Source organism: Doryrhamphus excisus, linkage group LG19 (genome assembly GCF_037039965.1).
Source record: "Doryrhamphus excisus strain RoL-2023G ecotype Guam linkage group LG19, RoL_Dexc_Guam_v1.1, whole genome shotgun sequence".
In the NCBI taxonomy this organism is placed as follows: Eukaryota; Metazoa; Chordata; class Actinopteri; order Syngnathiformes; family Syngnathidae; genus Doryrhamphus; species Doryrhamphus excisus.
The window spans coordinates 15,279,847-15,306,196 of record NC_136375.1 but is presented as its reverse complement, the minus strand read 5'-3'; the positions used below and the strand labels follow the sequence as shown (position 1 = coordinate 15,306,196).

General features: G+C 39.2%; 3 protein-coding genes across 4 annotated transcripts in view; 2 read left to right on the top strand and 1 right to left on the bottom strand.

Annotated features, from left to right (window-relative positions):
• Positions 1-3,321: 3,321 nt before the first annotated feature.
• On the top strand, positions 3,322-18,760 carry pygl (phosphorylase, glycogen, liver). 2 transcript variants are annotated; one of them, XM_058056996.2, is made up of 20 exons: positions 3,335-3,689; positions 3,948-4,049; positions 4,133-4,211; positions 6,575-6,678; positions 7,027-7,158; positions 9,310-9,421; positions 9,510-9,592; positions 9,669-9,806; positions 9,884-9,976; positions 10,273-10,419; positions 10,543-10,706; positions 13,046-13,160; positions 13,234-13,335; positions 14,587-14,734; positions 15,531-15,589; positions 15,678-15,819; positions 15,892-16,099; positions 17,371-17,505; positions 17,579-17,645; positions 18,287-18,760. In XM_058056996.2, exons 1-20 carry the CDS (start codon positions 3,447-3,449, stop codon positions 18,473-18,475), a joined length of 2,562 nt encoding a protein of 853 aa, XP_057912979.2. In that variant the 5' UTR covers positions 3,335-3,446; the 3' UTR covers positions 18,476-18,760. The 2 variants fall into 2 exon arrangements, with proteins under 2 accessions (XP_078655369.1, XP_057912979.2); XM_078799243.1 differs by lacking the exons at positions 17,579-17,645; positions 18,287-18,760 and having other exon boundaries at positions 3,322-3,689; positions 14,587-14,726.
• LOC131107218 (lysophosphatidylserine lipase ABHD12-like) lies at positions 17,759-24,689 on the bottom strand. The gene is made up of 13 exons (XM_058057033.2): positions 24,595-24,689; positions 24,010-24,185; positions 23,827-23,929; positions 23,637-23,756; positions 23,444-23,474; positions 23,327-23,372; positions 23,032-23,161; positions 22,903-22,940; positions 21,353-21,432; positions 20,835-20,917; positions 20,687-20,765; positions 20,486-20,613; positions 17,759-18,928 (listed from the first exon to the last, which is right to left on the bottom strand). The coding sequence occupies exons 2-13, from the start codon at positions 24,119-24,121 to the stop codon at positions 18,901-18,903; spliced, it is 978 nt and encodes a 325-aa protein (XP_057913016.2). The 5' UTR covers positions 24,122-24,185; positions 24,595-24,689; the 3' UTR covers positions 17,759-18,900.
• Positions 24,690-25,401: 712 nt separating this feature from the next.
• The window catches only part of nin (ninein (GSK3B interacting protein)), a 29,985-nt gene continuing 29,036 nt past the window's right edge, over positions 25,402-26,350 (top strand). Inside the window, exon 1 of the mRNA XM_058056981.2 lies at positions 25,402-25,687. The gene's annotated coding sequence lies outside the window, so the exon portion shown is untranslated. The remainder of the gene's footprint in view (positions 25,688-26,350) is intronic.

The following is a 26,350-nucleotide window of genomic DNA, read 5'->3' as shown; positions in this document are numbered from 1 at the left end:
ACAGGGCTCCAAGCAACACAACATACAAGACGTAGGGAGGTCATTACTATTGATATTCATCATAAGATTGTTATTATTATGATCAATATTGATGTTGAAATTATTCAGAATAGGTATTATTATTATTATTATTATGTGGTGCAGTGTGTGAAGAGGCAAGCACAACAAGGTACTGTATGAGATGAAATAGCGTATATTTCTATAGGTGTATATTTCTACTTGATCATACTTGCGTCGCTGCTGTGAGCTTTTTGTGGTTTTGCGGGGGGGTTGGGTGGGGGGGGGTAAAGCACATGTAATGGAAGCATTTACATTTTACTGTTTGTACATTTTTGTAATCTTGAAAAGGGCGTATTCTAGCTGCATATTGTCTAACGTACGCTACAGCTATACTGCAGATGCGTTACGACGCGGGTTGCGTGGGACACCATCTCATGGGCAGGCGTGTGTCTATTGGCGTACATGCATTCTTACATACATTTTACATACTTACACAGATACTGTACACATACATTCTTATGTACATTTTGCATACATACATAACCATATACTTTCTTACATACATTCTTTCTTACATGCATGCATCCTTACATGGATGCTGTACATATACATACATTTTACATACATACATACATACATACATACATTCATTCATAGGTTGGGCTCACACTGATGCTTCCGGCGGCCGTAATGGATTCAGTGTGAACTTACATACATTCTTACGTATGTACAATCACACATACATTCTTACATACATACACCATATGCATACATTCTTACATATACTTTACATACATTCTTATACTTATATGTACAATAGTGCTGTACATGCATTCATTTTTACATACACATGCATACATTTTTACATGCATATTTGTTAGTACATCTTACTTACATTCACACATGCATGCATTCTTTATACATCTTACACACATTCATACTAAAAACATTCCTACATGCATACATTTTATGTACATACATCCTTACATAGAGGCTGTACATACTGCATTCTTACGTGCATTCTTACATATGTACAATCATATATACATACATGCATACTTTCCTACATACACAATACGCATACATTCTTACATGCATTCTTATTAGTCAATCTTACTTACATTCGTACATTTGTACATGAATTCATACATTGTTATATTACTTACATTGATACATACATACATTACCTACATACATCCTTACATAGAGGCTGTACATACTGCATTCTTACGTGCATTCTTACATATGTACAATCATATATACATACATGCATACTTTCCTACATACACAATACGCATACATTCTTACATGCATTCTTATTAGTCAATCTTACTTACATTCATACATTTGTACATGAATTCAGACATTGTTATATTACTTACATTCATACATACATACATGACCTACATACATCCTTACATAGAGGCTGTACATACTGCATTCTTACGTGCATTCTTACATATGTACAATCATATATACATACATGCATACTTTCCTACATACACAATACGCATACATTCTTACATGCATTCTTATTAGTCAATCTTACTTACTACATTCGTACATTTGTACATGAATTCAGACATTGTTATATTACTTACATTCATTCATACATACATACATTACCTACATACATCCTTACATAGAGGCTGTACATACTGCATTCTTACGTGCATTCTTACATATGTACAATCACATATACATACATGCATACTTTCCTACATACACAATACACATACATTCTTACATGCATTCTTATTAGTCAACCTTACTTACGTTCATACATTCGTACATGAATTCATACATTGTTATATGACTTACATTCATACATACATTACAATACATTACCTACATACAGTATATTGCTACATACATACATTAGTACCTGCATACAGTATATTTTTACATACATGCATTCTTACATATATTTATAAGTAAATTCTTACATATGTACATTGCATACTGTACATACATACATACATTCTTTTGTTGCATACATACATTCTTACATACACTTACACTGTAGATACAGAACATTCTTACTTGCAAACATAGTACATCCATGCACACGTGCATTCTTACATACATACTTACATATGGTGCTAGCCTGTGTTTCTCCAGCCATGGTTTCTCACGCCGCCGCTGTTCGATACCCACCTGGTAGACGCCACAAGAGTCCACTGAGCCATCCGTGACGTGTGACGTCACCTGCTGCTACTTCTGTGTATTATGTGGACATATGAGAGTAAGTAAATGACACCAATGAGTCATCAAGGGTAGAAGGTGTGTTGTCAAGACAACAGCATCACTCTGACGCGAGCAGAATGGCTTTCAGTGATTATCGTCCCTTTTACTCTTGGACGTTTGAATTTTGTGGACAGAAATCAGCTCATTGGTCTGAACCTGAACATAATGGACGAGTAGATGATGGCGATCATTTGTTAGTCGCAGCTTCTATCAATTATTGTTTTAGTGCGCAGTCGCTGGGCGACATTGGCTCTTATATATCTACTGTAAATGTACATAATCATATTATACACAATGTGTGTGTGTGTGTGTGTGGAATAGTATCTGTTGATATTATTCCCAATGAAATAGAACATGATTTATCTTCTAAGTTAAGTAAACATGATGATTATATGTCTCCTCTATTGCCAGGTGACTGCCAGATTATTATTGTTTATCATTATTATTATTATTATGATCCTTTGAGACTAATATGAGCCTGTGTTTTCTTGTAAATGTGAAAATTCAATAAACAAGTGTCCACCAACGACTTCCAATACCTCAGACTTCAATTAAAAAAAGGTTGAAATATGTGCATTATATTCATAATAATTGATAACTTAATAAGTGGTAACTTGGAACACTCGGAAATTAACATTTGTGGCCTTGGAGTACATTTCAAACATTGTGTATTTCAAAACCAGTATTACGACATTAAAATATACATATTCATATGCTATATAAAGTTTGTTTAAAAAAGTATAATAATAATACTCACAATAATTGTATAGGAAATCATTTATCACGTTTCCATTTGTGTTAGCATTAGCTGTCCACAAACATAAACAGTTGCTTGTGGGGAGGAAGCGTAAAAGACTACATGTGGGAGGGCTGGAAGCTGATTGGCTGCGCGTTGATTTGCTGAAAGCTGATTGGCTGAACGATGCACAGGACCACAAGTAACATGACTGCGATAACAATAGAACTTGTCGATTGTTGTCATTCGTTGGCGCCATTCCAGTGATACAATCATTGATCACGTGACTTTATCGACAGCCGGATGTAGAGTTATTCCTTAAAGAGACAGTGACAGTAGCGGAGGAGGAGCCTAAATCGCTCGAAGAAAAGCACCTCCTCACTTCTGAAGCGCCACTAAAAGTTTCCAGTGGCATCACCGACCCAGTCCCTTGGCCCCGGACCAGACCCAGACTTTCATCAGCATGGCCACCCCGCTGAGCGACCAGGAGAAGCGCAAGCAGATCAGCATCAGGGGCATCGTGGGTGTGGAGAACGTGGCCGAGCTGAAGAAAGGTTTCAACCGTCACCTGCACTTCACCTTGGTCAAAGACCGGAACATCGCCACCCCCAGGGACTACTACTTCGCCCTGGCCCACACCGTCAGGGACCACCTGGTGGGGAGGTGGATCAGAACCCAGCAGTTCTACTATGAAGCAGACCCCAAGGTGACACTCTTTATCTAAAAATAAACAAGAAATTGACATTGGTGTTTATGATTTTGGAAACTACAAGAAACACGAACTGAAAACTTAGTTCCGTATACATGCTAATAAAAAAAATCATAATTAAAAACATAATTTAAGAATGTTATTGGCAGCTTGGAGTTGGTGTAGCAACACTGAAAACTACAATGATAATAATAAACAATTATTATACTGTCCCGCCTGTGAATGTTGTGCAAAGGTTTTTTTCCACCTTTGCAGAGAGTCTACTACTTGTCTCTGGAGTTCTACATGGGCCGCACCCTTCAGAACACCATGATCAACCTGGGCCTGCAGAACGCCTGCGATGAAGCCATCTACCAGGTCAGCCTGGGAGCCATCATGAAGGGGGGGCTTTCCTCCATCTTTCCTCCATATCCTCCATATCATGTCTTGTGTTTCCTCAGCTGGGTTTGGACATGGAGGAGCTGGAGGAGATGGAGGAGGACGCGGGCCTGGGCAATGGAGGCCTGGGCAGACTTGCAGGTAGAAGACTTGATGAAATACTTGACTTTGTGCCCGGCCTGTGAGGTTTTTTTTTAGGGCGGGAGACGAGCTGCAAGAGCAAAATGTTGCAACATTTGCTCAACCGCCTCAACCCTACACTTGCACAACCCCTGCTTACTAGCTAGTAGCTACTTATACACACACGCATGACCCCTACTTACTAGCTAGTACCTACTTGTACACGCGCAACACTTACTTACTAGCTAGTACGTACTTATACACGCGCAACCCTTACTTACTAGCTAGTAGCTACTTATACACGCATGACCCCTACTTACTAGCTAGTACATACTTATACACGCGCAACACTTACTTACTAGCTAGTAGCTACTTATACACACACAACACTTACTTACTAGCTAGTAGCTACTTATACATGTACAACCCTTACTAGCTAGTATCTACTTATACACACACAACCCCTACTTACTAGCTAGTAGCTACTTATACACGCGCAACACTTACTTACTAGCTAGTAGCTACTTATACACACACAACACTTACTTACTAGCTAGTAGCTACTTGTACACACACAACACTTACTTACTAGCTTAGCTACTTATACACACACAACACTTACTTACTAGCTAGTAGCTACTTATACACACACAACACTTACTTACTAGCTAGTAGCTACTTATACACGCACAACCCTTACTAGCTAGTACCTACTTATACGCGCACAGCACGTAACTACTTATACACGCGCAACACTTACTTACTAGCTAGTACCTACTTATACACGCACAACACATACCTACTTATACACGCGCAACACTTACTTACTAGCTAGTACCTACTTATACACGCACAACACGTAACTACTTATACACGCGCAACACTTACTTACTAGCTAGTACCTACTTATACACACGTGCAACACTTACTTACTAGCTAGTACCTACTTATACACGCACAACACGTACCTACTTATACACGTGCAACACTTACTTACTAGCTAGTACCTACTTATACACGCGCAACACTTACTTACTAGCTAGTACCTACATATACACGCGCAACACCTATTTACTAGCTAGTACCTACTTATACACGCGCAACACGTACCTACTTATACACGCGCAACACTTACTTACTAGCTAGTACCTACTTATACACGCGCAACACTTACTTACTAGCTAATACCTACTTATACACGCACAACCCTTACTAGCTAGTATCTACTTATACACGCACAACCCTTACTAGCTAGTACCTACTTATACACGCACAACACTTACTTAGTAGCTAGTAAGTCTGCGACCCTGAATGAGGCTACCGGGAAATTAGCCAGGTGACTGGAAAGTTTGCAAGGCAAACATTAGCATGTTAGCCTGGTTATCATGACGTTAGCCAGGCTAACGGGAAATAAGCCAGACTACTGGGCAGTTTGGCAGGCAGACTACCAGGAGGTTGCGGAGTTAGCCACGGTACCAGGAAGTTATCAAGGCTACCTGGAAGTTTGACTGGGCAACAGGAAGTGTTAGCCAGGGTACCAGGAGGTCAGCAAGGCTACCTGGAAGTTAGGAAGACTGCCAGGAAGTTAGCAAGTTACACAGTTTAACAAGTAGTTTACCAGGAAGATTGGAAGTTAGCATGGCAACCAGGAAGTTTGACAGACTACTAGGAAGTTAGCCGCTTCCAGGAAGTTTGCCAAGGTGAAAGAAAGTCAACGAGTTAGACAAGTTACCAGGAAGTTCGCCAGGCTACCGGGAAATTAGCCAGGTGACTGGAAAGTTTGCCAGGCAGACTACATGGAAGTTAGCGTGTTAGCCTGGTTACCATAAAGTTAGCTAGGCTAACAAGAAGTCGGTGAGTTAGCCAGGTTACCATAAAGTTAGCCAGGGTAACGGGAAATAAGCCAGGCTACTGGGAAGTTTGACTGGGCAACAGGAAGTGTTAGCCAGGGTACCAGGAAGTTATCAAGGCTACCTGGAAGTTAGCCAGACTGCCAGGAAGTTAGCAAGTTAGATAGTTTAACAAGTAGATTGCCAGGAAGTTAGCCTGGCAACCAGGAAGTTTGACAAGTGTCCAGAAAGTTAGTCCGACGACCAAGACGTTTTCCAGGCAGACAACCAGGAAGTTAGTCAGACTACTAGGAAGTTAGCCGCTTCCAGGAAGTTTGCCAAGCTGAAAGAAAGTCAACAAGTTAGACAAGTTACCAGGAAGTTTGCTAGGCTGACAAGCAGCAAGTGTGTGACATTTAAGAACGTTAACTTGTGACTTAAAACATTAAAGCTGTCGATGACGGCCACAGTTTGACCCTGGAACAGACCATATGCATGTTTTGTAATGGGAAAGTCTTTGATATGTGTATAAAGTGAGTGTTCTTCTGCACACAGCATGTTTCCTGGACTCCATGGCTACTTTGGGACTAGCGGCGTACGGTTACGGCATCCGCTACGAGTACGGCATCTTCAACCAGAAAATTAGGGATGGCTGGCAGGTAGATGAGCGGGAGCGCCTGCGGACTTGCAACACTTTGCGGAGTTCATAGTGCCGCTCTTATCTTCATTCATGGTGGCTTTGAGGATCCTCGGCAGCCGGTCAATGTAGACTGGGTGAACATTAACGTCAACACAGCTAGCATAGCGCGGCAACACAAAAACACACACAGTCATGCTAGCACTGATAACAGAGCACAAAGTCGAGGCTTTTGCACTTTGGAAAATCTTTGAACTTTCACCCTCCCTCGCAAACATGCCCCTCTCTCACACACACACACACACACACACTGGACACTACATTAGGTACACCTGACGCTGCATCACCGTCCTCGTTCTCTTGGCGGCAGGTAGAGGAGGCAGATGATTGGCTGCGCCATGGAAACCCCTGGGAGAAGGCCCGCCCCGAGTACATGCTGCCCGTTCACTTCTACGGACGAGTGGAGCAGACCGCACACGGAAGCAAGTGGGTCGACACGCAGGTATTCACGCCACAAAGTCCCACGAAGCATTCGCTCCTGGCAAATACAGGATCTTTGACTGGCACTTTTGGAGGGGGGGGGGTTGAAAAAAGCAGCAAACTCCTGTCATATAGATGATCTTTCAATATTGGGTTTGTAGTAGGTTCTTTAAAAATAGCACAGCGCTCTTGTCATATAGAGGATCTTTGACTGGTGTTACCGCAGTAGGGCTTTGGAGCTCTCTCGTCACATATAGGATCTTTGACTGGTACTTTTGCAGTAGGGCTTTAAAAACAACAGAGTGCTCCTGTTATGTAGAAGATCTTTGACTAGTGTTTTGGCTTTGGGGCTATAAAAACAGCAGTGTGCTCCTGTCATATAGACAATCTTTGACTGGTGCATTTGCAAGAGGTTCTCCAAAAAATGGAGCATTCCGTTATAGACACACTCTTTAGCTGGTGCACTTGTAGGTTCTCAAAAACAGCAAAGCGCTCCTGTTAATATAGAGGATCTTTGACTAGTGTTATTGCAGTAGGGATTTAGAGCTCTCTCGTCACATATAGGATCTTTGACTGGTACTTTTGCAGTAGGGCTTCAAAAACAGCAGAGCGCTCCTGTCATATAGACAATCTTTGACTGGTGCATTTGCAAGAGGTTCTCCAAAAAAATGAGCAATCCGTTATAGAGACAATCTTTGGCTGGTGCACTTGTAGTAGGTTCTCAAAAACAGCAACGCACTCCTGTTATTATAGAGGATCTTTCACTGTTGCAGTTGTATTAGGTTCTTATAAACAGCAGAGCGCTCCTGTCATATAGAGGATCTTTGACTGGTGTTTTGGCTTAAGGGCTATAAAAACAGCAGTGTGCTCCTGTCATATAGACAATCTTTGACTGGTGCATTTGCCATAGGTTCTCCAAAAAAATGGAGCATTCCATTTTAGAGACAATCTTTGGCTGGTGCACTTGTAAGTTCTCACAAACAGCAGAATGCTCCTGTTAATATAGAGGATCTTTGACTTCCGTTATTGCAGTAGGGCTTTAGAGCCTTCTCGTCACATATAGGATCTTTGACTGGCACTTTTGCAGTAGGGCTTTAAAAATAACAGAGCGCTCCTGTCATATAGAAGATCTTTGACTAATGTTTTGGCTTTAGGGCTATAAAAACAGCAGTGTGCTCCTGTCATATAGACAATCTTTGACTGATGCATTTGTAGTAAGTTCTCCAAAAAAATGGAACATTCCGTTATAGAGACAATCTTTGGCTGGTGCACGTGTAGTAGGTTCTCAAAAACAGCAGAGCACTCCTGTTATTACAGAGGATCTTTGACTGTCGCAGTTGTCGTAGGTTCTCAAAAACAGCAGAGCGCTCCTGTTATTATAGAGGATCTTTGACTGGCACAGTTGTCGTAGGTTCTTATAAACAGCAGAGCGCTCCTGTCATATAGAGGATCTTTGACTGGTGTTTCGGCTTTAAAGGCTGTTAAAACAACAGAGTGCTCCTGTCATATAAACAATCTTTGGCTGGTGCACTTGTAGTAGGTTCTCAAAAACAGCAGAGCGCTCCTGTTATTATAGAGGATCTTTGACTGTCGCAGTTGTCGTAGGTTCTCAAAAACAGCAGAGCGCTCCTGTCATATAGAGGATCTTTGACTGGTGTTTTGGCTGTAAGGCTATAAAAACAGCAGTGTGCTCCTGTTATATAGACAATCTTTGACTGGTGCACTTGTAGTAGGTTCTCAAAAACAGCAGAGCGCTTCTGTTATTATACAGGATCTTTGACTGTCACAGTTGTATTAGGTTCTTAAAAACAGCAGAGGGCTCCTGTCATATAGAAGATCTTTGACTAGTGTTTTGGCTTTAGGGCTATAAAAACAGCAGAGCGCTCCTGTCATATAGAGGATCTTTGACTGGCGCAGTTGTCGTAGGTTCTCAAGAACAGCAGGGCGCTCCTGTTATTATAGAGGATCTTTGACTGGCGCATTTGTAGTAAGTTCTCCACATAAATGGAGCATTCCAGTTGTAGAGACAATCTTTGAAAACAGCAAAACCTTTCTGTCATATAATAGATCTTTGAGTGGCGTTGTTAGAGTAAAACAGCATATAGAGGATCTTTGATGGGCGCTGTAGAAGTCCCTAAGGTTGGGTATTGGCATGAGCGCTGTACCTGTGCAGGTGGTCCTAGCGATGCCCTACGACACGCCCATTCCGGGCTACATGAACAACACGGTGAACACCATGAGGCTGTGGTCCGCCCGCGCCCCCAACGACTTCAACTTGAGAGACTGTGAGTGCCCCCCCTCCACCCCCCCCCCCCCCCTGTGTCATTCTGTTTCTCCGTGTAGAAAGTTGCTGTAATACACGCATTCACGCAGTTAACGTAGGAGATTACATCCAGGCCGTGCTGGACCGAAATCTGGCTGAGAACATTTCCCGCGTTCTCTACCCCAACGACAACGTAAGCCACACAGCAACACGACTCCTCCTCCTCCTTTCACAGTTTTTTCGACATCTTCTCTCTATCCGCCGTTCAGTTCTTCGAGGGCAAAGAGCTGCGTTTGAAGCAGGAGTATTTTGTGGTGGCGGCCACGCTGCAGGACATCATCCGCCGCTTCAAGACCACCAAGAAGGGCAGCCCGGCTCGCGTGTCCTTTGAGAGCTTCCCTGAGAAAGTCAGATCTTGTTTTGGAAAACCAAAAAAAAAAGACAAGTCCACGAGGAAGCGTCCTCAGGCTGTCATGTGCCGCAGGTTGCCATCCAGTTGAACGACACCCATCCCGCCATGGCCATCCCGGAACTCATGAGGATCTTTGTGGACATCGAGAAGCTGGACTGGGATGTGGTGAGCGCAATGTTTATTCAGCTAAAACACAAAGAGCAGCTTTTCACCTTTATTCATAATCAGGTGTGCATGAGAAAGTGGAAAGCGAAGCGTAGTTGCAGTACACGTTCATCACAACAACACTTTCCTCAACATTTTCAAGCGCACACAGAGCTACTTTGATAGTACTTCAAATCCATGTGGAGTTACATCAGTAGGTTGCCTACAGCCACAGCTGTCAATGACAGTGGAGGGTTTGTAAAGTGATAGTGATAAGTGCGGTATTGATTCATGTCTGTGTGCACGGTTCATCGCAGGCCTGGGACTTGACCAAGCGCACCTTCGCCTACACCAACCACACGGTTCTCCCGGAGGCGCTGGAGCGCTGGCCTGTGGAGCTGATGGAGACGCTGCTGCCCAGACACCTGCAGATCATCTACCAGATCAACCAGATCCACCTGGACGTCAGTACTTCCGCTCACAGCAAAACCAAAACCGCTTCAAACAGGACCCCAAGAACTTTGCACAGGACCCGTACCCGGGGAACGGGTCATTTTGATGAATCTTTGTGTACTTTTGCACCTCAGAGGATCGCGTCCCTGTTCCCCAAAGATATGGACAAGCTGAGGAAGATGTCCCTGATCGAAGAGGAAGGAGGGAAGAGGGTGAATATGGCGCACCTGTGCATCGTGGGCTCCCACGCCGTCAACGGAGTCGCTCAGATACACTCCAACATCATCAAGACTGAAGTGTAAGTGGTCAATACGTCACAGACGCCGCGCAAATGTGCCCTCTAGTGGCCGTCAACACAATGGCGTCGGGATAGACAACAATCTGGAACCTAATTGACTTTCCATTTCATTTCATTAAATAAGCATTTAATATCCGTCCGTTTTCTATGCCGCTTATCCTCACTAGGGTGGCGGTATGCTGGAGCCTATCCCAGCTGTCTTCGGGTGACACCCTGGACTGGTGGCCAGCAATTTTTGTTGTTAAATTAATTCATTAAATTTTGTTAAATTAATTTTTTTTAAAAAAATCATTAAAATTAAGAAGAATATTAAAATGTGGGGATGTGGGGGTGGGGGATCGGACAATTTAAAGATGTTTTGAAAATTTTGTGATTCACCTTCAAACATTGAAAGATTAATGATCATTTCATATTTTTACCAAAAATTGGTTTTAAAATAAATTTTTTAACAAAAATTCAAATGTAAAAAAATTAAATATTTCAAATGATTAAAAATTCAAATTCCGTAGTAATTTCATGTTTTTGCATAATAATTTTTTTTATTAAAATCAATTAGAAAATGTACAGCATTTTAAAATTTTAAAAAGTATTAAGACAATAAGACAATTACTACCTTCAAACATTGAAAGATTAAAAAAATTACATTATATGATGATTTTATATTTTTTTCCAAGGTTTAGTAAAAATTGGTTTTAAAATCAATTATTAAATAAAAATTCTAATGTAATTCTAATGTTTTTGCCTAATTAATTTTGTATTAAAATCAATTAGAAAATGTACACCATTTTAAAATTGAATTTTAATAAAAATTCTATTTATAATTCTAATATAAAATAATTATATAAAATAATTCTAATGTGAAAAATAATTGAAATTATTACTTAAAAATGACATGCTAATTTAATCATTTTACTGAATTTAGGGTGAGTTCAAATTTGTTGTAAAAATCCATTTATTTTAATAAAGGTATTTTATTTAATTGAGAAAAGTATGACATTCAACAGTTGGATTTTGCTAAATAAATGTAACGCTTGACTCGGAGCGTTTACACAACCGCGGTTGGTTCCTGAAAACACGCTTAGTGCAACAAAAGGAGAGAAGTGTTTCTTCATGCCAGCCCGCAGCATTTAAACATCTCCTGTTACACTCAACTGTAACATGGCCGGAAAGCTACCGTACTTCCTGTCTGGCGGTTAGTTCTTCCTGGTTGCTGGGCAGAATCGGTGCCACGTGTCGGCCAATCAAAAAATTTTATCCGTCCGTTTTCTATACCGCTTATCCTCACTAGGGTGGGGGTATGCTGGAGCCTATCCCAGCTGTCTTCGAGTGACACCCTGGACTGGTGGCTAGCCAATGGCAGCAGTTTTTGTTGTTGAATTAATTAATTAAATTTTGTTAAATTAAAATTAAGAAAAAAATATTTAAATTAAGAAGAATATTAAAATGTGTGTGGGAGGGGGCAGGGATCAAACAATTTAAGGATGTTTTGAAAATGTAAAAATTTTGAGATTCACCTTCAAACATTGAAAGATTAAAAAAATACATTTTATGATAATTTCATATTTTTACCAAATTTTAGTAAAAATTGGTTTTAAAATCATTTTTTAAACCAAAAAATTAAATGTAAAAAAATTTAATATTTCAAATGATTAAAAATTCAAATTCCAGAGTAATTTCATGGTTTTGCATAATTAATGTTTGTATTAAAATCAATTAGAAAATGTGCATATTTAAAAAGTATTAATAAAATAATTCATTCATTCATTTTTTTACCGCTTTTTCCTCACGAGGTTCGTGGGGGGTGCTGGAGCCTATCCCAGCTGTCTGCGGGTGAGAGGCGAGGTGCACCCTGGACTGGTGGCCAGCCATTGGCAGCAATTTTGTTGTTAAATTAATTAATTAAATTTTGTTAAATTAAAATAAAAAAATCATTAAAATTAAGAAGAATATTAAAATGTGGGGGGGGGGTCGGACAATTTTTAAGATTTTTTGTAATTTAAAAATTAAACCTATTTTAATTTTGTGATTTTCCTTCAAACATTGAAAGATTAAAAAATACATTATATGATCATTTCATATTTTTACCAAATTTTAGTAAAAATTGATTTTAAAATTTTTAAACAAAAATTAAAATGTAAAAAAAAATATTTCAAATGATTAAAAAAAATCAAATTCCGTAGTAATTTCATGTTTTTGCATAATAATTTTTGTATTAAAATCAATTAGAAAATGTACAGCATTTTAAAATAGAATTAAGATAAGTATTAAGATAATAAGACATTTATTGATACCAATTTTGTGCTCTGTATGAAATATGAATTATGGTGGTTGCTACGCAGCTTCCGTGACTTCAGTGAGCTGGAGCCGGACAAGTTCCAGAACAAGACCAACGGCATCACTCCCAGACGCTGGCTGCTGCTGTGCAACCCCGGATTGGCTGAGCTCATCGCTGAGGTGGCGGCAGATGACCGGCGTGGGTCCTTTGGTGGGCGGGACTTCATGACTTCCTGTCTTGTCCTGTCCGCAGGTGATCGGGGAGGACTACGTCAAGGACCTCGGCCAACTGAAGCAGTTGAGCGCCTTTGTGGACGACGCCGCCTTCATCCGAGACGTCTCCAAAGTCAAACAGGTGGAGCGCCGTTGCTGCGTCTAATGATTGACATGCAGACTGACCAATGACTGGTTTACCGTTGACTGATACTACAGTTGACATGTATGCTGACCAATGACTAATGCTACGTATATTTGGCATGTAGAGTGACCAATGACTGGTGCTGCTTGTAATTGGTGTGTAGACTGACCAATGACTGAAGTGTAATCGACACGTAGAGTGACCAATGACTGGTTCTGTCTGTAATTGACATGTAGACTGACCAATGACTGAAGTGTAATCGACACGTAGAGTGACCAATGACTGGTTCTGTCTGTAATTGACATGTAGACTGACCAATGACTGATGTGTACTCGACATGTAGACTGACCAATGACTGGTGCTGTCTGTAATTGACATGTAGACTGACCAATGACTGGTGCTGTCTGTAATTGACATGTAGACTGACCAATGACTGATGTGTACTCGACATGTAGACTGACCAATGACTGATGTGTACTCGACATGTAGACTGACCAATGACTGGTGCTGTCTGTAATTGACATGTAGACTGACCAATGACTGATGTGTACTCGACATGTAGACTGACCAATGACTGGTGCTGTCTGTAATTGACATGTAGACTGACCAATGACTGATGTGTACTCGACATGTAGACTGACCAATGACTGGTGCTGTCTGTAATTGACATGTAGACTGACCAATGACTGATGTGTACTCGACATGTAGACTGACCAATGACTGGTTCTGCTTGTAATTGGTACGTGGACCGACCAATGACTGGTACTGCTTGTATTTGGCACGTGGACCGACCAATGACTGGTTTTGCTTGTAATTGACACGTGGACCGACCAATGACTGGTTCTGCTTGTAATTGACACGTGGACCGACCAATGACCGGTTCTGCTTGTAATTGACACGTGGACCGACCAATGACCGGTTCTGCTTGTAATTGACACGTGGACCGACCAATGACCGGTTCTGCTTGTAATTGACACGTGGACCGACCAATGACTGGTTCTGCTTGTAATTGACACGTGGACCGACCAATGACTGGTTCTGCTTGTAATTGACACGTGGACCGACCAATGACCGGTTCTGCTTGTAATTGACACGTGGACCGACCAATGACCGGTTCTGCTTGTAATTGGCATGTAGACCAACCCATGACCGGTTCTGCTTGTAATTGGCATGTGGACCGACCAATGTCAGAGAACGTCAGAGAAAAGTGCTTGTTTGTGTCTGACCCCCCCGCCCCCCCTCGCCCAGGACAACAAAGTGAAGTTCGCCCAGTACCTGGAGCAAGAGTACAGGGTGAAAATCAACCCGGCGTCCATGTTTGACGTCCACGTGAAGAGGATCCACGAGTACAAGCGGCAGCTGCTCAACTGCCTGCACATCATCACCATGTACAACCGTGAGCGCAAAAATACTAATAAATAATATTAATATAAATAATAAATAATATAAAATAAAAGTAATAATAAATAATATAATAGTAATATATAATAATATATAATGATATAATAATAAAAATACCGCACCCATTCCATTGCTGTTCAGTTTTAAAATACTACAGTAAAACAATATGTAGTCATTATTATTATTATTATACTCTGTGTAATAATGAATAATATAATACTAATATATAATAATAATACTAATATATAATAATAAAAGTACCGCACAGATTCCATTGCTGTCAATCTTAAAATACTACAGTAAAACAATAATTATTATTATCATACTCTGCATAATACAAATAAATACAAGAAAAACGCATAGACTTTTAATGCCGTAATATTAATTTTTCAAATGACAGATACAAATAGTGCTACACTACAAACAAAATATATAACATGATCTCAATGTGTATATATTTATAAAAATAGTAATATCAATTTTAAAAATAAGATAAAATTAGTTTGTGTTTGTTATTATTACTCAGTATAGTATGAAGATAATATGCAATAAATTAAAAAAATACATATATATACCAAATATATATATACCAAAATAACACAAGCTGTGGCGACGTTATTATTACATGGTATCATATGAAGATAATAATGGCTATAATAAATACAAAATATATAATAACATGAATACAATTTTAAATATTATTTTTAAAAATAAATGTTTAAAAAAATTATTATTACTCAGTAACTCAAAATGAAGATGTTCATGAAAATGCACTCCGTCTTTCTCTCCAGGCATCAAAAAGAACCCGTCGGCGCCTTTCGTACCTCGAACGGTGATCATCGGAGGAAAGGTGGGCAGAGATGAGCAAGTATTATATAGATATTTATATATTATTATTATTATTATGTCTCTACTCTGGCCTCTGTCTCCCCCTGCAGGCCGCTCCCGGCTACCACATGGCCAAGATGATCATCAAGCTCATCACATCCGTGGCTGCTGTGGTCAACAACGACCCCGTGGTGGGAAGCAAGCTGAAGGTCATCTTCTTGGAGAACTACAGAGTCTCCCTGGCAGAGAAAGGTCTGCAGCTAACTCCACACATTTTATTTTTGTGTGTTTTCTCAAAATGTCCACCCTCCCCCTCCCCTTCAGTGATCCCAGCCACAGATTTGTCGGAGCAGATCTCCACAGCCGGCACAGAGGCCTCGGGGACGGGCAACATGAAGTTCATGCTGAACGGCGCGCTCACCATCGGCACCATGGACGGCGCCAACGTGGAGATGGCCGAGGAGGCGGGCGAGAAGAACCTCTTCATCTTCGGCATGAGGGTGGAAGACGTGGCGGAAGTCGACAAGAAAGGGTAAGCAAGGACTTTTTGGACTTTTTTCTTCATTTTTGTGGCATCAAAAATTTAAAAATCTATAGTAATTTGACAAGAATAAAGTCAAAATAATTTTCCAAGAATAACACAAAAATAAATAATATTATTGGAATAAAAAACATTAAGAAGAAGAAAATTTAAATTGTTTAAATAAAAAAAAAGAGCTGTAATTTTACTAGAATAAAGCCAAAATATTATGAGGAAAAATTATGTGTGTTCTCATGGGAAAATATAATGTCATTTTAAAGAAATATTTTTTTAAGTCGTATTAAATTGTGTGTGGGGGGGAATAGGTTGGTGAAAAAGTTATAATATTACGCGAATAAAGCCAAAATATTTTAGGAATAAATTAGTAATTACAAGAAGCCGATAAACAAAAAGAACAACAAATAGTTGGAAAATAATTTTAACAAAGAAAAAAAAACAGCTGTGATATTACGAGAAATATTATGGGAATAAATTCATGATTATGAGAAATAGAAAGGCGCAAAAAACAGCGGTAATTTCTGATCATAAAGTCAAAATATTAAGATTAAAAAATGGTTTCTAACAAGAAAGAATAAACTCATAGCATTACTGCAAAAAACAATATTGTCATTTCAGTAGCATAGGGATGAAATATGAAAGAAAAAAATGCAGAATTATTATGAAAAACAAAAGAAAATAAAGTTGTCATGTGTGGGTGAAAAAAACGTATATTATTACAAGAATAAAGTCAAAATATTATGGGAGTACATTCATGAAAAAAATTTAGAAGAAGAAAGATTAAAATATCATATCAGGAAATGATAATAAATACTAAAAATAAAAAATAATTAAAAATAATTAAAAAAGAATAGAATAGAATAAAATAAAATAAATTAGAATTAAAATAAAAAAATAATACATTAAAAATATATTTAAAAAAATAATTATAATAATAATAATCGTTTGTCTATATGTGCCCTGTGATTGGCTGGCCACCAGTCCAGGGTGTACCCCGCCTCTCGCCCCAAGACAGCTGGGATAGGCTCCAGCACCCCCGCGACCCCCTCGTGAGGATAAGCGGTACAAAATGAATGAATGATAATAATAATAATAATAATAATACGAGGCCTTTCATGACAAATGAAATCTATATGACTTCTTAGCATGTCTTCATCTGAGTTTCATTTAGCTCTGTGTGCGCTTTCAAAGGCTTTGTGCTTGAGGTAAATAAAGGCTCCCGTCTGCAACTGCGGTATTTGATTTTTTTGTTTTTTTTAATATAGATATGATGCCATGGCTTACTACAAGAAGATCCCCGAGTTGAAACAAGTGATGGACCAGATCACCAGTGGTTTCTTCAGCCCCAAGAATCCCGATTTATTCAAAGACTTGACCGAGATGCTCTTCAAACATGACCGGTGGGCAAAAACACAGCAAATAAACTAAATAATAACACGACCTTCTAAATTAAAACGACGTGTTGCTCTGCAGGTTCAAAGTGTTTGCAGACTTTGAAGCCTACCTGAAATGCCAGGAGAAAGTCAGCAAACTCTACCAGGTACCTCAAGTGTATTTTGCCTCTGGAGTATGACAATTGAATACCTTGTATTATTTATTTTTATTTATTTTATTTTTTTATTTTATTTTATTTTATTTTTTATTATTTTTTATTTTATTTTTATTTATTATTATTATTGTTCATTTCCTGATATTTCCATTTAATCTTTCTTCTCTACTCCCATAATATTTTGACTTTATTCTTGTAATAATATAGGGGTTTTTTTTCGCCCAAACATGACAACTTTATTTTCTTTTGTTTTTCATAATAATTCTGCATTTTTTCTTTCATATTTCATCCCTATGCTACTGAAATGACAATATTTATTTACAATAATGCTGAGTTTATTCTTTCTTGTTAGAAACCATTTTTTTATCGTAATATTTTGACTTTATGATCAGAAATTACTGCTGTTTTTTGTGCCTTTCTATTTCGCATAATCATGAATTTATTCCCATAATATTTCGACTATTCCCGTAATTTTTTTTGCAATAATGCTATGAGTTTATTCTTTCTTGTTCGAAACCATCTTATTATTTAATATTAATATTAATATAATATTGTAGAGGAGCAGACACCAGCACACAAGCCTAGAACGCCCCCTTGTGGCTGATTCATGATTCCATCCCCCCCCACACTAGAAACCCAAAGAGTGGACCAAGATGGTAGTGAAGAACATCGCGGCCACCGGAAAGTTCTCCAGCGACAGAACCATCGCAGAGTACGCCACCGAGGTGTGGGGGGTGGAGCCCACCGACCTCAAGATCCCCCCGCCCAGCGAGCCCAGAGAGGCCATTGAGGAAACCGCCCGGGCGCTGAAGAAGATGTGATGTTGTTCCGTGTGCCCCCGTGCCGCCCCTCTTCATGCTGTCGACCTCACAGCCCCGCCCATCGCAAACCAGGAAGTAACACACGTTATGTTTACGTTTTTTTTTAATCAACAAAGCACGTCTACTTTTGCCTGTTACATTTTCCTTGTGCATTCCTTAAACATTCGCTCGCACGGTACTCATAGGAGTCGACAAAAACAACACAATACTCGAGTACTACAGTAGTACTGTAGTTCTGCTTCATTTTCTTCCTGCCAGTGGTAACATTAAAGTTTCAGTGTAGCATGTTTTTTTTTGTATGCATGTTTCTGTGACGTACAATACAATATTATGTACACAAAGTGCAGGTTATTGTGGTGACATACGGTAAAATGTTCCATGACGATGAGGCGTGGACGTACTGTACTGTATGATTGATCGTCACGCTAGCCAGGAAGGTTTGTCAGAAAGTCCCTGGAAGAAGAAGCAGACGTGATTTGGGTTGGCTGTGATTGGCGTGTAATGACTAAGGGTGCAACAATACGAGTATTTGTATGGAACCCTTTGATACGGGGGGGGCGGGGTCACGGTTCGTGGGTGGCGTGCTCAGACTGTTGGCCGGCGCTAAAGCGACTGAAAGTACCTTGTCGATTTCATTGCTGTTTGTGCTAGTATATTTACAAGAAGGACGTAGTAGTTAGACTTGTGTTTTGTTTTGTTTTTTAATGTCAGAAATGGGAAAAAAATTGCTGTAATATTACTAGAATAAAATAAAAATAAAGTAAAAATAATAAAATAAATACAAATTTATAAAAATATTATGGGAATAAATTTGACAGAAAATTTACAAGAAGAACTATGAAATAGTTGGAAAATAATAATAAAAAAAACTGCACAAAATGTTACAGGAATAAAGTTGAAAAAAAGTTGAAATAGTTGAGAAACAAAGAACGGCAGAAATGGAGAAAAAAACATTTTTTTTAACGTCAGAAATGGCAAAAACTGCTGTATTATTACTAGAATAAAAGGAATAAATTTGACAGAAAATTTAGCAGAACGGCAGAAATTGAGAAAAAAACGTTTTTTTTTGTTTATTTTTTAAATGTCAGAAATGGGGAAAATAGCTGTAATATTACTAGAATAAAATCAAAATATTATAGAATAAATTTGGCAGAAAATTTACAAGAAGAACAATGAAATAGTTGGAAAATAATAATAATTAAAAAAAAACAAACGGCACAAATTACGAGAATAAAGTTAAAATGTTCCGGGAATAAATTTGGAAATAAAGTTTAAATAGTTGAGAAACAAAGAACGGCAGAAATGGAGAAAAAAAATGTTTTTTAAAAAAAAATGTAAATGTCAAAAATGGGAAAAACAGCTGTAATATTACGAGAATAAAATCAAAATATTATGGGAATAAATTTGGAAAATAATAAATAAACAGTTTTATGAGAATACGTTGAAAAAAAACAATCACAATTTTCCGAGACTAAACCATGTAATACTATGAGGAAAAATAATCTTATTTTAAACAGAATAAATAATTTTTTTTGTTTGTGTTAGCAAATCTCCACTCAGTGGTGAGTCAAACTTTTGCTTAAAAAAATAAAAATAAAAAAGTCGTGAGTATATTGTCACGACTGGTGCCATTCAAAAGCCTATTAAGCAAACTGCTAATTTAACACAGCTACAAACACGGTCGGTGTGGCCTATTTAATGCCTGAATTTTTAAAAGGGTCCTAGCATATAAGTTGATATTCCAGCCCAACATGTTCCTAAAAGACATAGAGTTAAGATAACCTTTTTTTTGGTCATTTTTCCTATTTTATACTGATTTTATGTTACTTTTTTAATATCCACCCAAATGGCAATGTAGTTCTGAATTGGGTTTGTGACCCCATTGAGTTGAATCAAATTGTTGTGTAACAAGATTGCCAATTTTAGATGAAAAAAAACGATCGGACTGAACTGTGAATTTTGTGTATTGTTGCGCTTCTAGCAATAACGTGTCAGACTCGTCAGACTCACCCCACGGATTTGGCCAGGTTGGGGTCCAAGTAGATGTCACAGTGGGAGAATCCACGACTCGCTTCGTAGGAGATGAATTTAGTGCGGCCGTCGTCCCGGCGGCGCGCCCGCAGGGACACCTGGTACAACTGGATGCAATGCAAGGTCACGAGGTCGCCGAGGTTACGTTTGCCGGGAATAGTCCCAAAGTTCCGCTTGTACCTTCTGACCCATGTGATACGGGACCACGTCGTCATCCTCGGAGTGCAGAATGAGCAGTGGGCAGGTAAGCGTCTTCACGCTGCGGAGAAACAGCAGTAGAACAGGAAGTGTGGGCGGTGTGGATGACTTCAACGTGTGTACTACGTACTTGTCATCGTTAGCGAAGAGCAGGTTGTTTGCCTCCAAAGTGTCCCACAGGAAGTCCTCAAAGCCTGGAATGAAGGTGTAGAGCTGCGGGACAGGAAGTCGTGAAATGACAATTTCAATCTGAATCGAGAACATCCCTCAAATCCCAATTCAATTCCATGAAAATGAACTAGGTTCCAAACAGGAAGTAGAATTACAATTCAAATTCCAGTATAAAGAAGTACAAAAGTAGCCCAAATAGACCCCTACGGGACCCAGTCCAAAGTCTTCCCCATGTCCACATGACTGGTGGACCCTGCCAAGGGTACGGAACTGCTCCACAATTCCACAACCAGGAATCCTCCTGAAAATTCCTCTTTTGATCCACTCTTGGTCCGGTCCCCACCCGAGAACCCGTTTGTCATGGGTGGCCTGAAAGCCCCCAACAACTTAGCTTCCACCAAGGAAGGAGTCATTCCGATTCAACATCCCGCCAGGTGGAGCCAGATCAATTCCCATTCCGGTTCCGGTTCACCTTACCTTACTCAGCGGATAAACGGCAACAACTTCTCCTATTCTCGTGAACGGAGCCTCGAGGATCAAGGCGTCCACACTGGACCCTGGTGTAAAAAAAACACACCAGGATATCAGAAAGTTCTTACATCCTGGGAATCCGCATCGTGAAAAATGAAAGGATGCAACTTTGCCACTCCAGGTAAACTGCGACTCAAATGACATCATGTTAGCAGTTAGCATCCATCGTTTTCTGTGCCGCTAATTTGGAGTGGGCAATGAAGCTAATGTGTGTTTGGAATGGGGGAGGAAAGCGGAGTACCCGGAAAAAGAGATTAGGATAGTCTGCTTCAATATTTCAACTCCATGCTATAGGAATGGCATTATTTTTCTTCTCAAATATTCATATTTATCTGCTGTCTTTTTGACATATTTCATTTTCCAAACATTTCAACTTTTATATTTTTTAGATTATATATATATGTTTTTTTTATTATTTTCCAACTTTTTACCTAAATTTCCCAAAACTTTATTTAGTTTTATTGTTTCTCATAACTTTATATTCATTCATTCATTTTCTACCGCTTTTTCCTCATGAGGGTCAGCCTATTCCAGCTGTCTTGGGGCGAGAGGCGGGGTACACCCTGGACTGGTGGCCAGCCAATCACAGGGCACATATAGACAAACAACCATTCACACTCACATTCATACCTATGGACAATTTGGAGTGGCTAATTAACCTAGCATGTTTTTGGAATGTGGGAGGAAACCGGAGTACCCGGACAAAAACCCACGCATGCACGGGGAGAACATGCAAACCGAGGGTGGAATTGAACCCTGGTCTCCTAGCTGTGAGGTCTGCATGCTCACCACTCGACCACCATTCCACCCATTTTCCAAACATTTCAACTTTTATATTTTTTCTATTGTATATTTTTATATTATTTTCCAACTTTTTACCAACCTAAATTTCCCAAAACTTTATTTAGTTTTTGTTTCTCATAATTTTTTCTAATTATTTTTTTTACCACTATTTATATGACTAACATTATATTACAAGTTATATAAGTTCCTTCTTGTAAAAATTGCATTATTTTTTCCTCTTAATATTTTGACATTTCTGCTGTCGTTTTGTATTCAAAACATTTCAACTTTCTTGTCACCAAATTTTATTCTTGTGTACTTTAACGTAATATTTTGATGTTATTCCCCCCCAAAATAACAATTAATTCTTTGTTTGGTTTGTTTCTCATAATAAATAATTATTTATATATAATTATAATAATTATTATACATTTATTATAAATTTATTATAAATTATTATTTGTTTATATAATTATAATTATTATAGAAGTTTTATTATTATGAATAATTACAAATAATTGTTTATTTATATAATTATAATAATTATTATAATAATTATTTATGTAATTATTTTTTTATATTTTAAAAATGACTATGATTCCTCATAATATTGTGAAATAATTTTTTTCTTTTAATATTTTAACTTTTCCACACTGCAAATGGTCCCCGAGGCCGCACTTTGGACACCCCCCGATCACAACAAGAGAGCCCACCTCGTTCTTGCACCTTCACCGCGGCGTTGGTGGCAACCCTTGAAGAGAGAGGAGATTGGACACATCCCAAACGTCATCTCTTACTTCATTTTGTCAAATGACTTCAAGTTGTCCGGGGGAGAAACTGACCCGGATCCCAGGGAGTGCCCCCACACGTACACCAGGGACCCCCCGCTGTGCCGCTTCACCCACTCGTACAGGTAGACGGCGTCCGTGGTCAGGCCGCTTTCGCTGGGTTCACCCGTGGAGTCCCCAAATCCTGAGGTGGAGGAAATGGCCAGCTTTGAACATCACATTTTAATTGGTTATCTTTAAAATTTGAATTATTATGTATTTTTATGAGTATGTGTGTCAAGTAGTCGTCCTTGTCTTCCTTTTCTAATTTTCTAATTTGTAATTGAATTGGACGTTGAGTTGAGCGTACCTCTGTAGTCCAAAGACAGGACGTGGAAGCCTGCTCGGCTTAGAATCTGCAAATACAAACGGGGACAGTTCACCCCCACCTTCCGACAACGTGTGCGCGGCGAGCCTCAAAACAAACCTTCACCAGCTGCACACGGTGATCTTTGGCCCTGGAGACGTGACGTGAAAGACAAAAACACATAAAAGCAAGGCTCAACAGCACTCAAGCGCCCCCCCCATCACCCAGGCTGTGCCTGTGCATACATACACCCCCCGCCTCTCGAGCCTCCATTAGGATCCATTCAAGTTCTCCATTATTCTGCTCCGCTCACCTGTTCCCCACGTTACCATGGAGATAAATCATCACAGGGCTTCCGTCTCCAAGAGCTTTCCGGTACCACTCCAGGCTTCTCCCAGCGGCCTCGCCCCATTGGCTGGCAGGTAGCGTATGCCTGGCAGACGCAAATAAACTTTTTTTTTGTCGTGTTCTTGAACTGAACAGCATAGACTGAGATGTCCTACCAAACGCCCACGGTGATGCCGTCCTCAGGATGGAGGTAGAAGTTGCATGTGTGGTTCAGTGTTTTTTCCGGGTGGCTAAAATCCACAAACAATGGAATTCTCACTACAGATGAGAGAAGATGAAAATTTGCATAAAATAAACACCGACAAATATGAGGATGTGGTATGTTCGCAGGTACTTACGCAGGTGAGCAAATATGGCGTATCCCAAAGTCCAAGGGAGCATGTAGAGCACGAGCGGTGCTGACACGTAAACAGCAATCAGAAAGAACACAGCTCCCTTCATTAGCTCCATGCTTGATTACTTTCCTTCCTGTTCCTAAATGTATCCAAAGTCTGCAGCTCTGTCTTCCTGGTTCCTACCAAAAACAGCCAATAATAATAACAATAATAATAACAATAAATGTCAGAAAGACACCAGGGCAAACAGTTAGCAATACAAATGATATAGCAGTCAAGGGGTCATGACCTTTGCAAGGGAACAGCAAATGAAGCAACAAGAGGCTAAATTTCACAATTCTGTCTGATTGTAGTATATATTGACGATAGGTGGACTTCATGTAAAAATATTTCTTTACAAAGTGACATTTTTAAGTAAATGTGCTGCATTTTTTCGTCTTGAAATGAAACTGAAAAAGGACTTCTTTCATTGTGTCAGTGTGTGACGTCAAAATGCCCATTCGACTTGGTGAAAAGTGAATTAACATTAAAGAAAAAGCAGACAATAACATCACGATACAAAAAATAATCATTAAATGTTCCGAATACCTTCAATCTGTCCTTAATTCCACTTCATGTCCCCTCCATAGCATGGCTGCTTTTTCCGGCATTTCCTGTATCCACGCGAGGCTGAGAGAGTATTGGGTGAAAGGTCTTGATTGACAACTGCCGTATCCAATAGCGTCAATGAACGGAGATCAAAGGGGTGGACTTTGACAACCGTTTGCGCATGACTTGGCAAGTCACGTTCAACGTTTTATATTGTGCGCATTTTAAAACAGATAATTGTTCAATAAAGTTGTTGTTTAGAATGTCAGATTCGTCAGAATTCCGCGTTATTGTAAAATAAAGCGTTTTCTCTCAAATCAGCATTTTCACAACCTAAAGTCTTGGTGTTTCAATCAGATTGTAATGTAAATACGCCGATGGTCTGGTTGGCGTTTTAAGCTAACGCGCTAGATAATAAGATAAGCCACAAATGCACCAGTAAACGCAGCATAATCTATTATTTGCTGTTCAGTTGTTGCAAAGTTCTCAACAGCCAACGTGTGATGGGAGATTTTGTCAATTTTTGTGTCTCTCCTACGAGATTATGCTTTTTCCTACGATATTTTATAGCATCATATGCAAATCATATGCAAACTAGACGATGACCATAGGCCATCCAATAGCTACTTTTCTTACTGAAAAGTTAGCAAGAGTGGCAGCCCTTAGTTACTTCCGTTTTTCCGTGTTTCCGTGTTTTTTTTTAACGCCAGCTATACAATACATCGACCCACGTGGTGCTCAAAGCACCTCCCATTTTGGCCTGCTCTGCCTCGAGTCATTCATGACCTCTCTTCCTGTCTTGTGCCCTCCTCTTCCGCCTGCAACCGCCTTTCAAACTCCGTTAGCAGGCGCGGAAGACGACGACTGAGCAGGAGGAGAGGAGGATGACACACAAAAGCAATCCGACCTGCCAACAAACACATCTCTTTCCTACCTAGTCGGCCCCAGAGAAACACTTTTAAAAGAAGAGTCGTCTCGACTTGGAGAACTTTAAAGTTTTTACTGTTTTTCGTGACGTCGAGTGGGAGTGAAATGCGCATAAAAAGTTTGCTACATTTTTGAGTCTTTTTCATTCCAGAGTTAGCAAATTCAGGTAAGTGTTTTAGCTTCTAAGTTTGCTTTATTTCTTAATGCTAGCACAACAATGTCAGGATGTGAGGAGCTAGCCACGCTTTCGAATTCCTCCTCTTTTAACCACTTTTAACAAACATTTAGTATAATTTGTTTTTAATTTATTTCGAGCAAAACAATGTCAAAAAATATACAATAAAATATATACAAAATAGCACAATTAAGTCCACAATAGTCTTTAAACGAGAAGAAATAATATAGATCTGCGTTCTTCTTGTCGCTGCAAGCACTGTTTTACAATCCATCATCATTATCGATTGGTTTGGTCTGACAATATTTACGTTCATAAATGACTATTAAAAAGACACAAGCGAAAATAAATACATAATTAGGGTCTATTTAGAGAGGTAAGAAGCAACCATAGGGGACCAAACATGTCAATTATTTTTTTAAAATATTTTATTACAAACTTAAATTGTACAAAACAGTATAAGCAGAATTACAGGAACATAAAAGTGCAATTGTACAGAACAATATCAACATAAATAAGAAAAATTAAATAACAAAGAAAGGAATGTGCAAGGGATATATATTTTTTTTTTTATTTATAAAAATGTTCCCACTCGCAAAAATCAGGTTTTTTATCCTTAATTGTCAGTCAGGTCAATATCTAAATTATTTTTTG

What these genes read in the sequence shown, in the direction of transcription:
- pygl (XM_058056996.2), top strand. Translation starts at nt 3,447, where the DNA reads ATGGCCACCCCGCTGAGCGACCAGGAGAAGCGCAAGCAGATCAGCATC. An exon ending in TTGAGAGCTTCCCTGAGAAA is followed by an intron (nt 9,807 to 9,883) that starts GTCAGATCTTGT and finishes CATGTGCCGCAG; the next exon opens with GTTGCCATCCAGTTGAACGA. An exon ending in ATGCTCTTCAAACATGACCG is followed by an intron (nt 17,506 to 17,578) that starts GTGGGCAAAAAC and finishes GTTGCTCTGCAG; the next exon opens with GTTCAAAGTGTTTGCAGACT.
- LOC131107218 (XM_058057033.2), bottom strand. Translation starts at nt 24,121, where the DNA reads ATGGAGCTAATGAAGGGAGCTGTGTTCTTTCTGATTGCTGTTTACGTG. An exon ending in CGCCATATTTGCTCACCTGC is followed by an intron (nt 23,930 to 24,009) that starts GTAAGTACCTGC and finishes TCTCATCTGTAG; the next exon opens with TGAGAATTCCATTGTTTGTG. An exon ending in GGTGAAGGTGCAAGAACGAG is followed by an intron (nt 21,433 to 22,902) that starts GTGGGCTCTCTT and finishes TTTTTACACCAG; the next exon opens with GGTCCAGTGTGGACGCCTTG.